The sequence below is a fragment of the Gordionus sp. m RMFG-2023 genome, chromosome 2 (assembly GCF_954871325.1).
Source record: "Gordionus sp. m RMFG-2023 chromosome 2, tfGorSpeb1-WG-v2, whole genome shotgun sequence".
Lineage (NCBI taxonomy): Eukaryota > Metazoa > Nematomorpha > Gordioida > Chordodea > Parachordodidae > Gordionus > Gordionus sp. m RMFG-2023.
The window spans coordinates 39,490,379-39,506,282 of record NC_088776.1 but is presented as its reverse complement, the minus strand read 5'-3'; the positions used below and the strand labels follow the sequence as shown (position 1 = coordinate 39,506,282).

The 15,904-nt window shown below is 25.8% G+C and overlaps 1 protein-coding gene across 1 annotated transcript in view; it reads left to right on the top strand.

Moving 5' to 3' along the window:
* The window catches only part of LOC135923607 (solute carrier family 12 member 1-like), a 47,480-nt gene extending 35,244 nt beyond the window's left edge, over nt 1-12,236 (top strand). Inside the window, exons 17-23 of the mRNA XM_065458452.1 lie at nt 62-168; nt 761-1,023; nt 1,251-1,532; nt 10,521-10,635; nt 10,930-11,016; nt 11,269-11,448; nt 11,732-12,236. Coding sequence (XP_065314524.1) covers nt 62-168; nt 761-1,023; nt 1,251-1,532; nt 10,521-10,635; nt 10,930-11,016; nt 11,269-11,448; nt 11,732-11,867 — 1,170 coding nt within the window. The 3' untranslated portion in view covers nt 11,868-12,236. The remainder of the gene's footprint in view (nt 1-61; nt 169-760; nt 1,024-1,250; nt 1,533-10,520; nt 10,636-10,929; nt 11,017-11,268; nt 11,449-11,731) is intronic.
* Nucleotides 12,237-15,904: the final 3,668 nt, after the last annotated feature.

Genomic DNA, 15,904 nt, shown 5'->3' with positions numbered 1-15,904 from the left:
ATTGAAAAAAAATAATTTACTTTTATTTCTTAAGTAAAAGTTTTTTTAATTGTTTTATAAGGTCGCTGGATTGGGAAGATTAAAACCAAACATATTAATGATGGGTTATATGTCAAATTGGAGGGATGAAGACCTCGCCGACGTTAATAATTATTTCTTTATCATCCAGTACATTTTGCATTTTAATATTTTATTTAGAAATATATTGGTATCTAAAAGTATGAGAAAGTTGAGTTCCATAACCATCCCACCTAACCATTAAATATTGTATACAAAAAGTGATGTAATGACTAATAGTGCTTATAAATTGAAACATTCGGGGAGGGAGTGTATATTTTTAAACTTTCGATGTTATCGTCCATATTGGTAAACGCTTTATTTTGTGCTAAGAAATCGCAATATAGTATGTGTTGCTTTATTATTTAAACATCCAAGTTTTTAATATAAAAACTACCCCAAAGGCTTCTGCTGAATTTCTTAAAATAAGAGACAAGGTTCTTAGTTTACCATTATATTTCTAAATTTTGGAACTACTTTGAATATGGAATAATTTTGGCCTCATTTTATAAAAAAAAAAACTACAAAAGTTAAACGCCAATGATTTTTCTACTTAATCTTCCTAAAAAAATATTATTAATCAATAAATTTCATTGTTATAGGTTATTTGTTCTTTTTTGGGAATATATAAAATTCTATTAATTTTTTAACCATTTTTAACTTCAATAATTCTTATGTTATATTTTTTTTCTCCTAATATTAGCGATGCCTTCGATCTGAGGTTTGGTGTAGGCATATTCAAAATGCCGGAGGGATTGGATTTTTCTTTTTTCACCATTCCCCTTTCTGCTTCTTCCAACCGCAATAACGGCCAACCCGGTAACCGTTTTAACACACCAATGAATAAAAGACAAACTCTTTCAGTGATGGGCAAAGAATTTAAACAGATATCTGGCGCTAGAAAACTTTTCGAGAAATGGGGCAAAAATTGGCGGCCCAAACAAAAAGTCTCCGATAGAAGAATATGTAATTTTATTTATTATTGAAGTTCAGTTTTTGACGAAAAAGATGGTTAAAGTTTATATTTGGAAGAAAGGAGAATTATGTTTTCTGAATTCCAGTTGACTAATTGTTTTTATATTGACATTTTCATGCTTGTCTTTGTTATTTCCAAATATAAATCTTAGTCATTTAATTATATAATTGAGATCATTTTAGGATATATAAAAATTCTAATTGATGTTTAAATTTAGCTAAAGACGACTTAGATATTCAAAATATGGAAGATGGTGGAGCTATTAACCCCGATATCGTAACCAATGATACTACCAAAACAAGTAATCTGTTTATATCCAATTTTGACCGAGCCAAACGTGCCCTGACAGATCGCAGGAATACAAGAAAACAAAACGGACTTGGGGCGATGAAAAAAATGAGCAAAAAATATAGCAGAAATATCATGGCATCGATTAACAAGTTCCAGTATAAACAACACAAAGGGAGCATCGATGTTTGGTGGCTATTTGACGACGGGGGTATAAATTATATATTAGAACCCTGATAGCCCGGATCAAAATATTGTATGATTTTGAAAATTCAGGATGGGCCAATTTTAAAAATATTAATTTAAATTATATCAATTGGAAAATGTTCTAAAATCATATAATGGAGCAGCGCTTAATATTCACTTATTGCTCATATTTTCCATTTGACTTTCTAACAATTTAACACAGCCAAAATAATTCTAAATAACGAAATTTTTAAAATTCCGACCCATGACATAAAATGATTCTAAATAAAGATCGGGTTTAAAATTTTTTTTAAATCTGAGCCAGGAATTATATTTTATCCTCTACAGGTCTCTGTTATACTGTATAAGAATTATTTTAAAAATCAAATCTAATTTACTGTGATGATATTTAACTTTTTCCAATAATGATAATAGAATATCTTGTCAGCAAAAGCTATAAAATGAAATAAGACGATTCTATTTACAAATAAATTCTATATTATCGTGATTGACGTTTTAGTGATTATAGTAATTGTCAGTGTCAATAGTTAATATAATTTTGGGATTTTAATTAATAAAATAAAGAAACTAACAGATATTTTTAGAGACTTAACGTTATTCTTGCATATACAGTTACAGTTAGTCAGAGATATAGTCGAGGGGGGGGGGGTTAAAAAAGGGCATGGCAATTTAAAAAATTATAATGGTATTTTAGCAAGTTGTTAATATTTTTTATCATGAAATAAATATAAAATATTATATAAACAAAATGGTAGTATATTAATGTAATTTTAAATTTTTGATTCAAAAGAACCCTTCCCTCTAATTGGTACTTAAAAAGAATATCTAATGAAAATAGGGGAATATTTTGTATTACTTATTTTTTTTCTAAAATAAAATAGCTAATTTATATGTTAAATACAACACAATGTCCACTAGTGATCTGCATCGGGCCTAATTTTTCAAGCCCAGCCCTAAATTTTTATAAAAAAATATGTGCTTACACAATTTTTTTTATTTGTCCTAAAAGCCCACCCGAAATAAAAGTTATTTGTCTCTGGCCCGAATTTATTTAGACATAAAAATGATTTTTTTTTTCTAATAGAGTTTTGCATTAAACTGAACAAAATCAAGTTTATGATCATTCTACAAATAAATAAAAAATATTGGCTACTTGGTTCTTGCAAAAATTTTAAAATATTTTATTTCATTTCAAAATTTAAGGCCGACTTGATTCTATTTTTTACAACCAAGAGATCTCCAAAGTTCACCAATCTATTTTTTTTTACATTTCTAAATTTTTAGTTTTCTTTTTATTTTGAAAATTTAAAAAAAATACGATATATTTTAAATGTAAATGATATAATAAATATTTAAAATAAATTTTATATTTTTTCTAGAGTTTTTGGTATACGACCAATATTTAAGAACGAAATCTCTTGGACCAATTTTTGTCCCAGTCTAGGATTTTGCATCTATCTATAAAAAAATTTAAAAGGGAAAAAGAGCAGTTTTCTTTTTATAGCTATTTTCGGTTTTGGGTAATAGTCTTATTTTCAATAAAATAAATTTTATATCATATTAAAGAACTAAAATTATTTTTTAGATATCAAAAATTAAATATAGTGTATTTTGGAATTTTTGCTTTTTTAAAGATGGCCATATCTCATGAAGTGTTGGGAATTATAATTTTAAATTTTTACTAGTTAGTTTTCATACAAATTTTAAAAATCAAAGAGGGTTCTGTTGTATCTTCAGTTGATTTGATGTGGAATACAGCATATACATTACATCACCGATTACTCTGATACGTATCAATAGAAATGATTAATTTTTATTAAAACATAGCCAATTAATTCGAATAAAATGAATTATTCTAATAATTCGTCCAATAGTTAAATTATTCGATTAATTTACTATTCGTATCATTTTGTTTTTGAATAGACCTATATCCTTCTAGCTTCACTCACCTAACACTTGCTATTTTTCTTTTCTGCATAAAATAAAATATGATTTTGAAAGGTTACAAAATAGATTACTGATTTTTGGTAAAGTATTCTGTGCACAAACATTTCATAATATGATTTAATTATCCAAATTTTCTGAACAAATTCGTAACTAATTTAATAAAGCTAAAATGAGGAATAAAATTATTTTTTAATTTGAACACATTGCACCATAATATATAACTTTAATCAGTGTCCTTTTTCAAACACATATATCTTCCTCTCGTCTATTTTTCATGATCTTTTAATAGGAAAAAAATTAAAAATTCTCATTTTTAAGCCATATCCTGAAATAACATCCTGCATAATGTTGGCTATAATTTATAAAAGATTTTAAAGGAAAATTGATAGGATGAATATTAAATAATCTATCATTCGATTCTTAAATAAACTAGTTAATTGATATAATAAAATAAAAATCGGCATGGGTTTATATATTTTATTGCCCAACTTAAATTTGTATTATGATGGAATACGAACTTGTTTAGTAAATGGAATAAATTAATTTACACAATATATTTTATAATGCTAGATAGTAATTATAATATAAACAGTTCGTGAACAAAGTTCGTATTTTTGAAAAAAATGTTGTACGGCGTTCCTTTTATTTTTGACGAACTTTGAAGGTAAACGCGTTCCATTTTTATGACGAACGCGTTCGAAATTAACGTTCGTTCAATTTTAAAAACGTTTTTTATTTATAACTGTTTTTCCTTTTTCACATTTCAATTTTTTCACGTTATTATTATAGTTTATTAATTTAAATATATTGATTATATTTTAATTTGACTAGCATAAGCATGGATATTAATATTTCATCATAATCATCAGATTCTGAAAATTCAAAATCAGATAAATTAACATTACCATGGCCCAAATATGATAAATATTTTACAGTAACATCCTATATTGAAGGAACTAATTCAATATTTACCAAATGTAAAATGTGCCCAAAAAGTATTATATCAGTTTCAAAATCTTCTAGTTCCAATTTAAAACATTTGATTGTAATATTAATTATCTTATTTTTTATATTATAACTAAGTAAAATCATTAAATTTGAAGAAAAAATGCATTTTGGGTTATTTGACCCAAACAATAATGATAGTTATTTTAAAATTAAAAAAAAAATAGTGTCCTAAAATATGGTCAACCATTGATAGACGCACTATTAAATGGGATTAATAAAAGGTATTAAACCTATCACTATCAAATTAATTACACATATTTTATTTTTTTTAAAGATTTGAACATATATATATATGAATATCTATGTTCTTTCTACAATTATACATCTATTCACGCTTCATTGGCCATGGATAAAACTTTTACAGAACGAACCTATAAAAAATAAACTTATAGCGTTATTGAAAAAAATGAATTGAAAATATTAGAAATGATAATGCAAGAACTGTTAATATTGAGATATATAATTTTTTGACGAGGAAGTAATGAGGAGGATAACTTAACACAATTTTTTGAAGCAAAGAATAAAACAATAAATATTTTTAATAAATTCCCCACGTTAAAGGAGTTGTTTATTAAGTATAATACCGCAATCCCCTCATCTGCTCTTGTAGAGCGCGTTTTTATTATATCTAATGCCGTATTAACCTCCAAGCGTTCATGTCTGTCAGATGAAAATTTTGAAAAACAATTGTTATTAATTAATAAAAAAAAAATTATAAATAAAAATATCTTTTTATTCGCTATATTATATTGTATTTATAATTATACTAGTAAATATCCCGTCAAAAATGACGGGAAATGAAAATTTTCTTCTTACTTTTATACATGTTACCTGTTATTTGAAAATAATATCCAATTTTTATTCTTCTTACCCCCTCATCCCTTCAGGCCAGATATAATCCATTAAAACTAAGTGCTATGGTTTGAGTAAAAATAAATTTAAAGCATTTACTTGATAATACCAATATTATTTGTTAAATATTACTGATTACTTATACCCAATATTTAATATTAAAAAAAATTTCCAGGCAAAGTCAAAAGCCATATTAATTATGAAAATTCTTCCAAGCCCAATGAAAGATCATAATAATTTTGGTAGTTGAGAACTGAAATAAAATATTAAAATAATCATAATGAATTTAAAAATACAATCAAAATTCAGATTTTCATGGGCCTTGGTTTTTTGATCAGGTCAAGCCCAGGCCTGCAAAAAAATTTGTTTTGGGTCAATGTCTGATCTATAATTAATAATAAAAAAATTCTCAAGCGTCCAAGCTTATAATAATTTTGAAAAATTTTCCCCAAGCTCAGCCCAATATAATTTATAAAAATATTTTCCAAGCCCAGCCCAACCCATAATAATTTTATAAAAAAAATTTCTCAAACCTGGCTAACCGATAGTAATTTTCCAAGCCTGGAGATAGGTAGATCTCTAAAAACCATATCTATTTTTTAGTCTATTTTAACCTAGCTCACTCCAACCAAGGCCAATCCATTAAGACTAAGAGTGAATACTATTTTTTTGAATAAAAATATATTTAAATTAGATTTTACCTGAGGGCCATATAAATATTCTGTGTTAAATATTACACCTATGCCTAATATTTATAAAAATCCCAAGCCAGGTCCTCGCACTTGGTTTTCTTAAACCCGCAAAAGACCATAATAATTTTGATAGTTGAGGACTGAAATAAAATATATAAAAAGTCACAATGCATTTAAAAATACAATCAGAATATGAAATTTGCATGGGCCTTGGTTTTTGATCAGGCCTTGCCATGTCTTCGAAAGAAATTTTCAGGCCAATTTCTAGTCCATATTTAAAATTAAAAAATTCACAGGAATCTTAGACTATAATAATTATGAAAAATGTTTCTCAAGCTAGGTCCAAGTCCATATTAATGGTGAAAAATATTTCCCAAGCCCAGGAAATCCCAAATAATTTATTTGATCCAGAAAAATAGGTCTGATGCAGTGGCGTAGCTACGGGGGTGGTTTTCGGGTTTGGACCCCTCCCAGAGCAAAATTTTTTTTTTAGATTATACGTTCAAAAGACTTAAAAGTTACTTTACAGCAGCAAATAAATATTTATATATTTCTATTTTTGATGTTCGTGGAAGGATAATATATTACTATTGAAATTATTCTGGATAGTATTATTATAAAATCATTGAGATAATCTACTAAATTATAATAATATATTATTGATGCATTAACTATATTTATTATATAATATCGAAGGTATTGTTATGATTTTTCCGAAGGCCCATTAAAGGTTGTCTGGGGGACGAAGCTTCCCAGTCTTATATATGTATGGACCCCCTCTAAGGAAAATTCATAGCTACGCCACTGGTCTGATGTAAGGGGCTTATAAGAATTAAATCTGTCTAATTTCAAAATTATAATCAAATGAAGGGTAAATTTCTGATTTACCTATGATTCTACTGGTGAGCTGGTATCTATATGAAATTCATGAATACATATTAAAGTGCCATTCTGAAAATATGTTCATCCTAATTTAAATTTTAAACAAACCATTTTAAATTTTGATATTTCCAATACATGCTCACAGTACACATTGCAACAATTTTACCTCTTTTACTCTTAAATTTTAATATATATAAAATTTATTAATAAAGTATATTTAATTCCATACACACCAACTAAATAATTACCCTTCAACACATGGTTTTTTGATCAGTTCTGGCTGTCTGCAAAAAAATTTCAGACCAATCTATAACCCATATTTAAAATTCAAAAATCTTAGCACCTCTATTTTAAATTTTATTCAATATGATTTCCATCACATTTTTAAATTTTGATATTTCTAATTCATGCTCACAGTATACATTGAACAATTTTATCTCTTTAACTCTTAAATTTTAATATTTATATAAAATTTATTAATAAAGTATATTTAATACCATACACACAAACTAAATAATTACCCTTCAACACATGGTTTTGATCAGTTCTGGCTGTCTGCAAAAAAAAATTCAGACCAATCTATACATATTTAAAATTCAAAAATCTTAGCACCTCTATTTTAAATTTTATTCAATATGATTTCCATCACATTTTTAATTTGATATTTCTAATACATGCTCACAGTATACATTGGACAATTTTACCTATCTTATTCTTAAATTTTAATATTTATATAAAATTTATTAATAAAGTATATTTAATACCATACACACAAACTAAATAATTACCCTTCAACATCTATATAATTAATTATGTTGAAATTTGTGCATAAAATTGTTAATTTAAATTAAATATATATGAAGAATTATCTTAAAATAAAAAGTTAAGGGGAGCTGCGTTGAAAGAACGTTTGCCTACCAATCGTGAAGTTGCAAGTTCGAATCCCGGGGATGGCAAAAAAAATATATATTTATTATTATCGTAAAATAAAAAGTTGAGGAGTGCTGCATTGAAAGAACGTTTGCCTTTCCAATCGTGAAGTCGCAAGTTCGAATCCCGAGGATGGCAAAAAAAAATTAACATTACACTATATAGCAGAGACCTGCAGAGGTACCATTTGCACGCCCGGTTTTAAATTTTTTAGGCCCGGCCCGGCCCGGATTTAAAAATTTAAGGCCCGGCCCGGATATTTTTTAAAAAAATTTTTACGGCCCGGCCCGGATTTAAAAATTTCAGGCCCGGCTCGGAATTTTTTAAAATTATATTCGACCTGGTATATACAAAAATTCACCTATGAGGTATTTTACCATATTTTTCAGCGAGTATTATCGCTTATTATTTAAAAAATACATGTAAAAAGCTAATATTTTGAGAATATTATATTGAATTTATAAAAATTATAAAATTGTTATTTATAAAAATGGATATTTTGAGTATATACTATATTTTATATTGCATTTATAAAAATAAAACTAATATTCATAAAAATGGTAATAATATTTGTCATATACTATACTTTTTATTACATTTAAAAAAAATAAAACTAATATTTAATTTATAAAAATGGAAAATATTTTGAGAATATAATATATTGTATTTAATTTACTATTTAATTTATAAAATAAAAATAAATCGCTATTTAAAAAAATGCATGTATAATAAATAGTATTTTGAAAATATAATCTAATTGCACAATATTAATATAATTTATTTTATAATATAAATTTTTAACAAAAGAAGATAATTGTATTATATAATATTGTAAAAAAAATAATGAAAAATGTTGGATTAAAAACTTTCATGACTCAAGGTAAATATAATAAATGCAATAAATATTTGACAGTTTGCAAAGTAAAAAACCAGCATGATTGACGAAACCCTATACTCAAGAAAGATATTAAAAATTTACAAATTATCATGAAGAAAGAGAAGCATATCTACCTTTTCAGGTTGAAGATTACTTCTTCTTTCTTCAAGAATTCTCCCAGTAATGGAAAAATTCCGCTCACAGCTTGCACTTAAAGCAGGAATTGCCAATTTTGCTAAAATTGGAAATTCGCTTTGATGAGCCGCCCACCCCTCTAACAAATTATCCACCTTAAATGTTTTATCTATTATTTATGTAATTATAATATTCATCATCGGGTATTGACATATTACCAGAATTACCATCGCCCCATTTGTCATAAAACGATTTAGTTTGTTTAACAACAGTCGTAATTTGACTGGTCGATGGTATTTCATTTACTTCCTGAGCCTCTTGTAATTTAATATAATCTTTTATATAGTTTTCCGTCATTTTGCGATCTTTCCCTGACTACATACGTAATTGCTTGAATTTGGGACAGAGAAAAAGAGAAATAAAATGATACTTGTGTAAAACAAATTTTTCAATTAAAAAATGCTTTATATTAAGTAAAATCAATTTTATTTCTCCTTTTCGCTTTGAAGGGTATTACAAACTTTAAGAAGTGATCCTTTATTTGATTGTTTTGGTAAAATATATTCTAAAAATTTAGATATGAATTATAAAAAAATATATTAATAATACATGAATATTGGGGCTTATTTAATTCCTTTATTTGATTGTTTTGGTAAAATATGTTGTAAAAATTTAGATATGAATTATAAAAAAAAATATATTAATACTTTAAATAAATTTGCAAGAAATTAATAATTAGATCGATCTGTGGGTTGTTAGGTAGTGTTAACCATCACCCAATATTATATTAATCATAACTATAATATAATATAATCTTACAACCATTAACTCATAATGTAAAAATTTTTATAAAAAATATTAATACCCGGCCCGGCCCAGGTTTAACAATCTTAGGCCCGGCCCGGATATATTTTTAAAAAAATTTTTTAGGCCCGGCCCGAATATGTTTAAAAAAAAATTTTTTAGGCCCGGCCCGAGTATATTTAAAAATTTTAAAATAAGGCCCTGCCCGGGCTTAGGGCCGGGCCTGCAGGTCTCTGCTATATAGTCTCCTTAAATTTTAAATACGGAGATACGAAAACGATCATCATGTGATTATGGAGATTATATATATTAGATTATCAAAATTAAATATATTATTTTTTAACATGGTTAATATATTGTTAAAAAATATTATATTAAAAAATCTTATAAAATTTTGAACGTGAACGCGTTCGATTTTTATCAATGAACGCGAACGCTTTATTTTTTTAGAAATGTTAACAGCACTATAATATAATGATTTTTGTTTAATAGATATTGGTACAGTATATTAAGTAAGTCTTAAAATAATAATATTTTTTAGGTAAAATCATAGTATTATAATTTAATGTATGTAACTACATTTTTCGATTAAATATCAAATCAATTAAAAAGGAATATACAATTGAGGAGGGAATTCTAGCCAAAATATAAAATTTAGGTTAAACCGCACTTAAAAAGAAAATAACATTTAAAATAGAAAAAAAAATATTTTTAAAAATTAAATATGAAAATAAAATCAGATTTACTATATTTTTTATTTCTGAGTAATTACTAAAAAACAATTCTGAGGGTTTTAATTTTTATCCTGAGCGAAATAATGTAAGGCTCTCTATTATAAATATATTTATTTTTTTGAAAAAACAAGGATTAACTATCTTACTTCCTTATATATTGGCTAACAGACGTCATTGGGAACAATGCAAAATTAGATTTTTTGCGTTATGCAATACCAAGGAAGAGCAAGAAATCGTGCACACAAAGTTTTTTCTTCATTCAAATTATAAATTTATATTAATTTTTCAAAATTCATAATTACAAAGCTTCATCACATCAGTATTTTACAAATATTTCGTCTCTTGAGCATTATATTGGGTCTCATTTTTTATAAGTCTAAATTCACTTTTATTTTATAGGATAGTGATTTTTGGAATCCAATTTATTACATCAAAAGATATTCAGAATTATTCATCATATTAAAGGCTTATAATTAAAAACATAATTTGATATTAAATTAACCTTTTTGATACTTTTAAATGTTTATACGCGTCAAATAGCTTTGCCACGTTACTCCAGAAATTTAGGATAGATTATTCCGATCTCATTATATTATCAGACATACAGAAAATGCCTTACCCATCAAGGTTAGCCTTATACATTTCATATAATTTTTTTAAAAGGAAATAAGTTTTTATTTTATATTTAATATTTATTATCTTTGTTATTATTAATTATTAATCGTTGTCAAATGATTATTTATAAAATGTTCAAATTCAAGGATAAATAAAAACTGTAAAGCTTAATCAATTTGCTAATTTTTTTTATAAAATCGGTAATTCAACATGACATAATATTAAATTTTAATCCCAAAAATGAAAATCCCGTTAAAAAAATAGTATTCAAGATTTTGAGTCCATCATAGAGAAGTACAGAGTTAAGGATGAGAATGATAAAAATTACTCTCCCGGAATGATAACTGATGCGGAATACTGTTCATTGCTTAACAAGACCCACCGACAGATAAGGCTACACGAAATGTTAACTAATTATTCGCTCGGTTCCAATCTCGTTGTCATGTAATTCTTTAAATTAGTTGTTTTTTTATAGATATTTTCTTAAGAAAGGGATAAAAATGAAAGATCTTAACAGTTTATATTTTATTTGTTATCATGAAAATTTTAAATCAAAGTAAAATAGATTTTAGACAATTAAGCTTAAAAACTTACTATCATCCACTAAAATATTGATTATATCTTCTATTCTTTCTTTCTTTACTTAAAATGGGGTCTGGGGGCGAAATTGATCCTTTTTATATATATTAAATGTTGTTAATACGTTATTATTAATATTTTTACAAAGGACTCTACCCATGCCAAGAAAGGGAAGCATCTCATCTTCTATGTATATGGCTTGGTTAGAGATCATTTCCAAAAATATGCCCCCTTTTCTCTTTTTGAGAGGAAACCAACAAAGCGTCATTACATTTTATTCTTAGATAAACCCATTTTTTGAAAGTTTGAATAAAATCAAATATCTTATTCGGTTGATAAACATTATAAAATTATTATAAAAATTTATCATTTTTTATCTGAAAACTATATTATATTAACTCGATGACTTATTCTAAACCAGCTCGTTATTTATGACCAGAAAAATCATTCTATTTATAACATATGACTTATACCTTTTATATATGAAAAAATCTCGCTTTGTTAATTTATGATTAAAAAAACAATTTTTCACCTGGCAAAATTCATACGCAATTTCTTCTACTCAATCATATAATATATTTTATTTTTAAAAATAGATGCAAAGAAATTTATATTTATTAAAATAATTTATTTATTTGATGTTTATATCCACGACGGGTTAACATTTTATTATATTTCGTAAAATTTATTACATCAGAAAATTTTACTCAATATCAAATAAATAGTGATAGAATGATTATTACAAAAATATTAAATTTAATAAAATGTTATAAAATTATATGAATAATGGTGTTTGATTAGTGCCAAAATATTGTGAAACGTGAAAATAGTTACTAATTACTAAATATAGGTGATTGCTCTTTTTTCGATTAAAAAAATGGTTAAACATCGCTTTTACCCGAAAACTATCATCTCAGCCTTGGGTTATTTTAAAAAAAATATAGCTAAGAAGAAGCCGAAATAATAACTTGCGCCTCATATCTGATTTTCTTCGACACACGCATCTAGATTGAGCCATTTAGCCGTTACTCAACTAATCTTTTTAGACAATAAATTTAATAACTTACTATTATAATACTATACTAGTCAGGTTTGGTAAATATAGTTTAAAAATAAACTATTTTGTATGTACATCTTTAAACCCATTTACTTCTTTATTGGAAAATACGCAAAATATGATGAATTAGATTTTACTAGTGTTGTTAAAAGTTATTTTGAAATATAATTAGTTACTAGTTACATTGGTAAAAATATAACTAGTTATAGTAAGTAACTAGTTATTAGTTATGTTATATTTCAAAAGTAACTAGTTACATAATAATTTACTTTATACATAATTCATAAACGCATTTATTTACTGAACACATTTATTTAATATAAAAAAATTGGAATAATATACAATTTATTTATATAAAAAAATGATTATACCGAAAAAAATATCGGAAAATAGAATATATTTATTAGAGACCTGCAGGCCCGGCCAGGGAACACAGGCCGGGATGTATTTTAATTTTTTTTAAATATACTCAGGGCGGGCCTAAAAATTTTTTTAAAAAAATATCCGGGTCAGGCCGTTATTTTAAAGCCAAATTTTTGAAATCGCCATTATTAGCTATAAAAATTAAAAATAAATATAATATATTTTTAAAAAATCCGGACCTGGCCTAAAAAATTTTCTTATTAGTAAATAATGATTACTAATTTAGTAGTTTATTCAAAAAAATTATTTAATTCTAAAATAATTTAAGTCTTTGTCTTTCTTTATACTAAGTTCTATGATCTAATTTAGTAAAATTTAAAAAAAAATACATTTATATGAAATTCCATAAATATTACGAGCAACTTGAGGGCAAAAAAATGGAATATATTATGCTAAATATGTAAAGAAATATATTGTGCTAAATATGTAAAGAAATATATTATTAAAAATAGGTTTATTAATTGAATTTGGTTACTGTCGTGACCAAATCACACTGAAATTTCTATGGATATTTAATTAACACAGTCGTTGTTAAAACTTTATTTTATTAGCTTTTAAAATATAATATTTTTCGAACAAAACATCAAAATTTCATAATCATTTTATATAATTTAATTAATTTTCGAAATCTTTTTATATTCAAAAATATATATAAATTGTATATTTTTTTTAAAAACATGATAAAATAATAAACATTTTCAACAACATAATACATAAAAAATTAATAAACCGAAAAATAAACATAAAAAAAATATAATAATACAACACGCCCCCTTTCGTTAGGAACAAAAACCCGGGGAAAAATGATACATTTTTCTAGTAATTATTTAAAAAAACAATCAGTGTATAAAAATTCAATAAATAACTCACATTTCAAGAATTGTTTTTATGTTTATTCTATTTGCATCGTTCCATTCACCCTTTTCTGATCTTCAATGATAGCCGTCGCATTGTCACAGTTTACCTAAAGGTCGATTATCACGTTGCTGTCCTCTTTTTCCACGCTCTTTGTAGTAGCAGTCATAAATTAGCTGTTATCTTTATATTGCATTATTCATCTTTTATGTTATCCGGACATACAGTGTTCGTGATCATGCTATTTTCAATTCCTTTATGTGCATGGAGCTCCTCTTCTATTTATCGAAAGTTGTGGTTTGGGTCTAATCGGGTTTCGTTTTGTATTAACCAGTTATCTAACCAGGAATCAGCTAATGGACTACCTAGATTAGACTGATTTGCTTGAATCATGGTCTGTGATGTGCGAATATAGAAAGTCATAATAATTTTTATTTTTTTTAAAAAAAATTTATTTTAAACCAAAACTTTTTTCAAATCAAATTATTTACTTTAAACCAAAATTTCCCGCAAATAAAATTATTTTATTTTAAACCCAAAATTTTCCGCAAATAAAATTATTTAATTTTTTTTTAATAATAAATGAATTTTTATACCACAATAAATTAATTACCCAAAAAAAAAATTATTTTTAACCTCCTTTAAATAAAATTATTTCTAACCTCTTTTCAATTCCTTTACATAAAATCGCATCAAATAAATTTACTTCTATACCCCAATTAATGAATACCCTATTTCTTGATTTATATTTTTACTATATTCTTTCTTTTAAATCAAACTTAACCTGAATCCAAAAAATATTTCTATTTGAATTTCCTTTGATTTATGCGTGAAATCATTTATTTTAAAACTTAACATTTAAACTAACCTCAATTCCAAAAATATATTTCCCTCTACAACATACTCCCCCCCCCCTTTTTTTTGTATAACCTTCTATTATTTTTTAATCATTAAATTTAACATGTAAACTAAATTTTATCTATTTCTTTTAAACAACCCACATATTACATTACTTTTTATTAATGAATTCCTTTTTACATTCCCTCGTATATTTTAAACAATTAATTTTAATAATAAACTTTAAGCAGTTTATCGAATAAATTCAAAGTAGTTTACTATGAATACCACTTACATTTGCAAAATAACCCCGAAAATATACATATTAATTCAATTTCAGTTTATTATGAGAACCACTTACATTTGCAAAATAACCCCGAAAACAAACATATTTATTCAATTTCAATAATCCCATATATATTTATTTTATATTCAATTTCAATAATCTCATATATATATTTTATTGTTGACCAAAAAGAAAATCTAACCCAGCGTATTTACCTATTAACTAAGTTTATTCGATTCGACATTTTAACTGATCTCTATGGCGATGTACTTCCGTCATATCTTCCAATCCTATTTTGCACAATTTATTACCTAAATTTTATATAATTATCCCCTTTTCCCATTTTTTACCACTCCCATACATCCTAACCCAAACCATTTGATCAACTATATATTCATACTCCACATTATTTTCAATTCCCAACATTCTCGAAACAGGTTTTAACCTATCTAAAAACGTATTAGTTTTCCTTCCCAATATCTTTTCCGAAGGAGATTTACCATCTCTTCCTACCCCATTTTTATAATATAAATGAGCTATACAAGTTTCTTTGGCCTTTCTCAACAACCCTTAACAACTGCCTCCAACCTTTCTGCCTGTCTGTTAGAACTAGGGTGATACGATGGTGCCAGCATATGTTGCACATTACTTCTCAAACAAAAACCCCCGAACATTTCACTCACGAACCCCGGACCACCATCCGAAACCACCCATTTCGAAATTCCAAATATAGACCATAATTTCTTAACATGTTTTATAACAATTCCCGTAGTTAAACCATGTACCACTTCAAATTCAATCCACTTTAAAAAAACTTCTACACTTAAAATAAATTATATCATTACACTCAAAAAAATCCATAT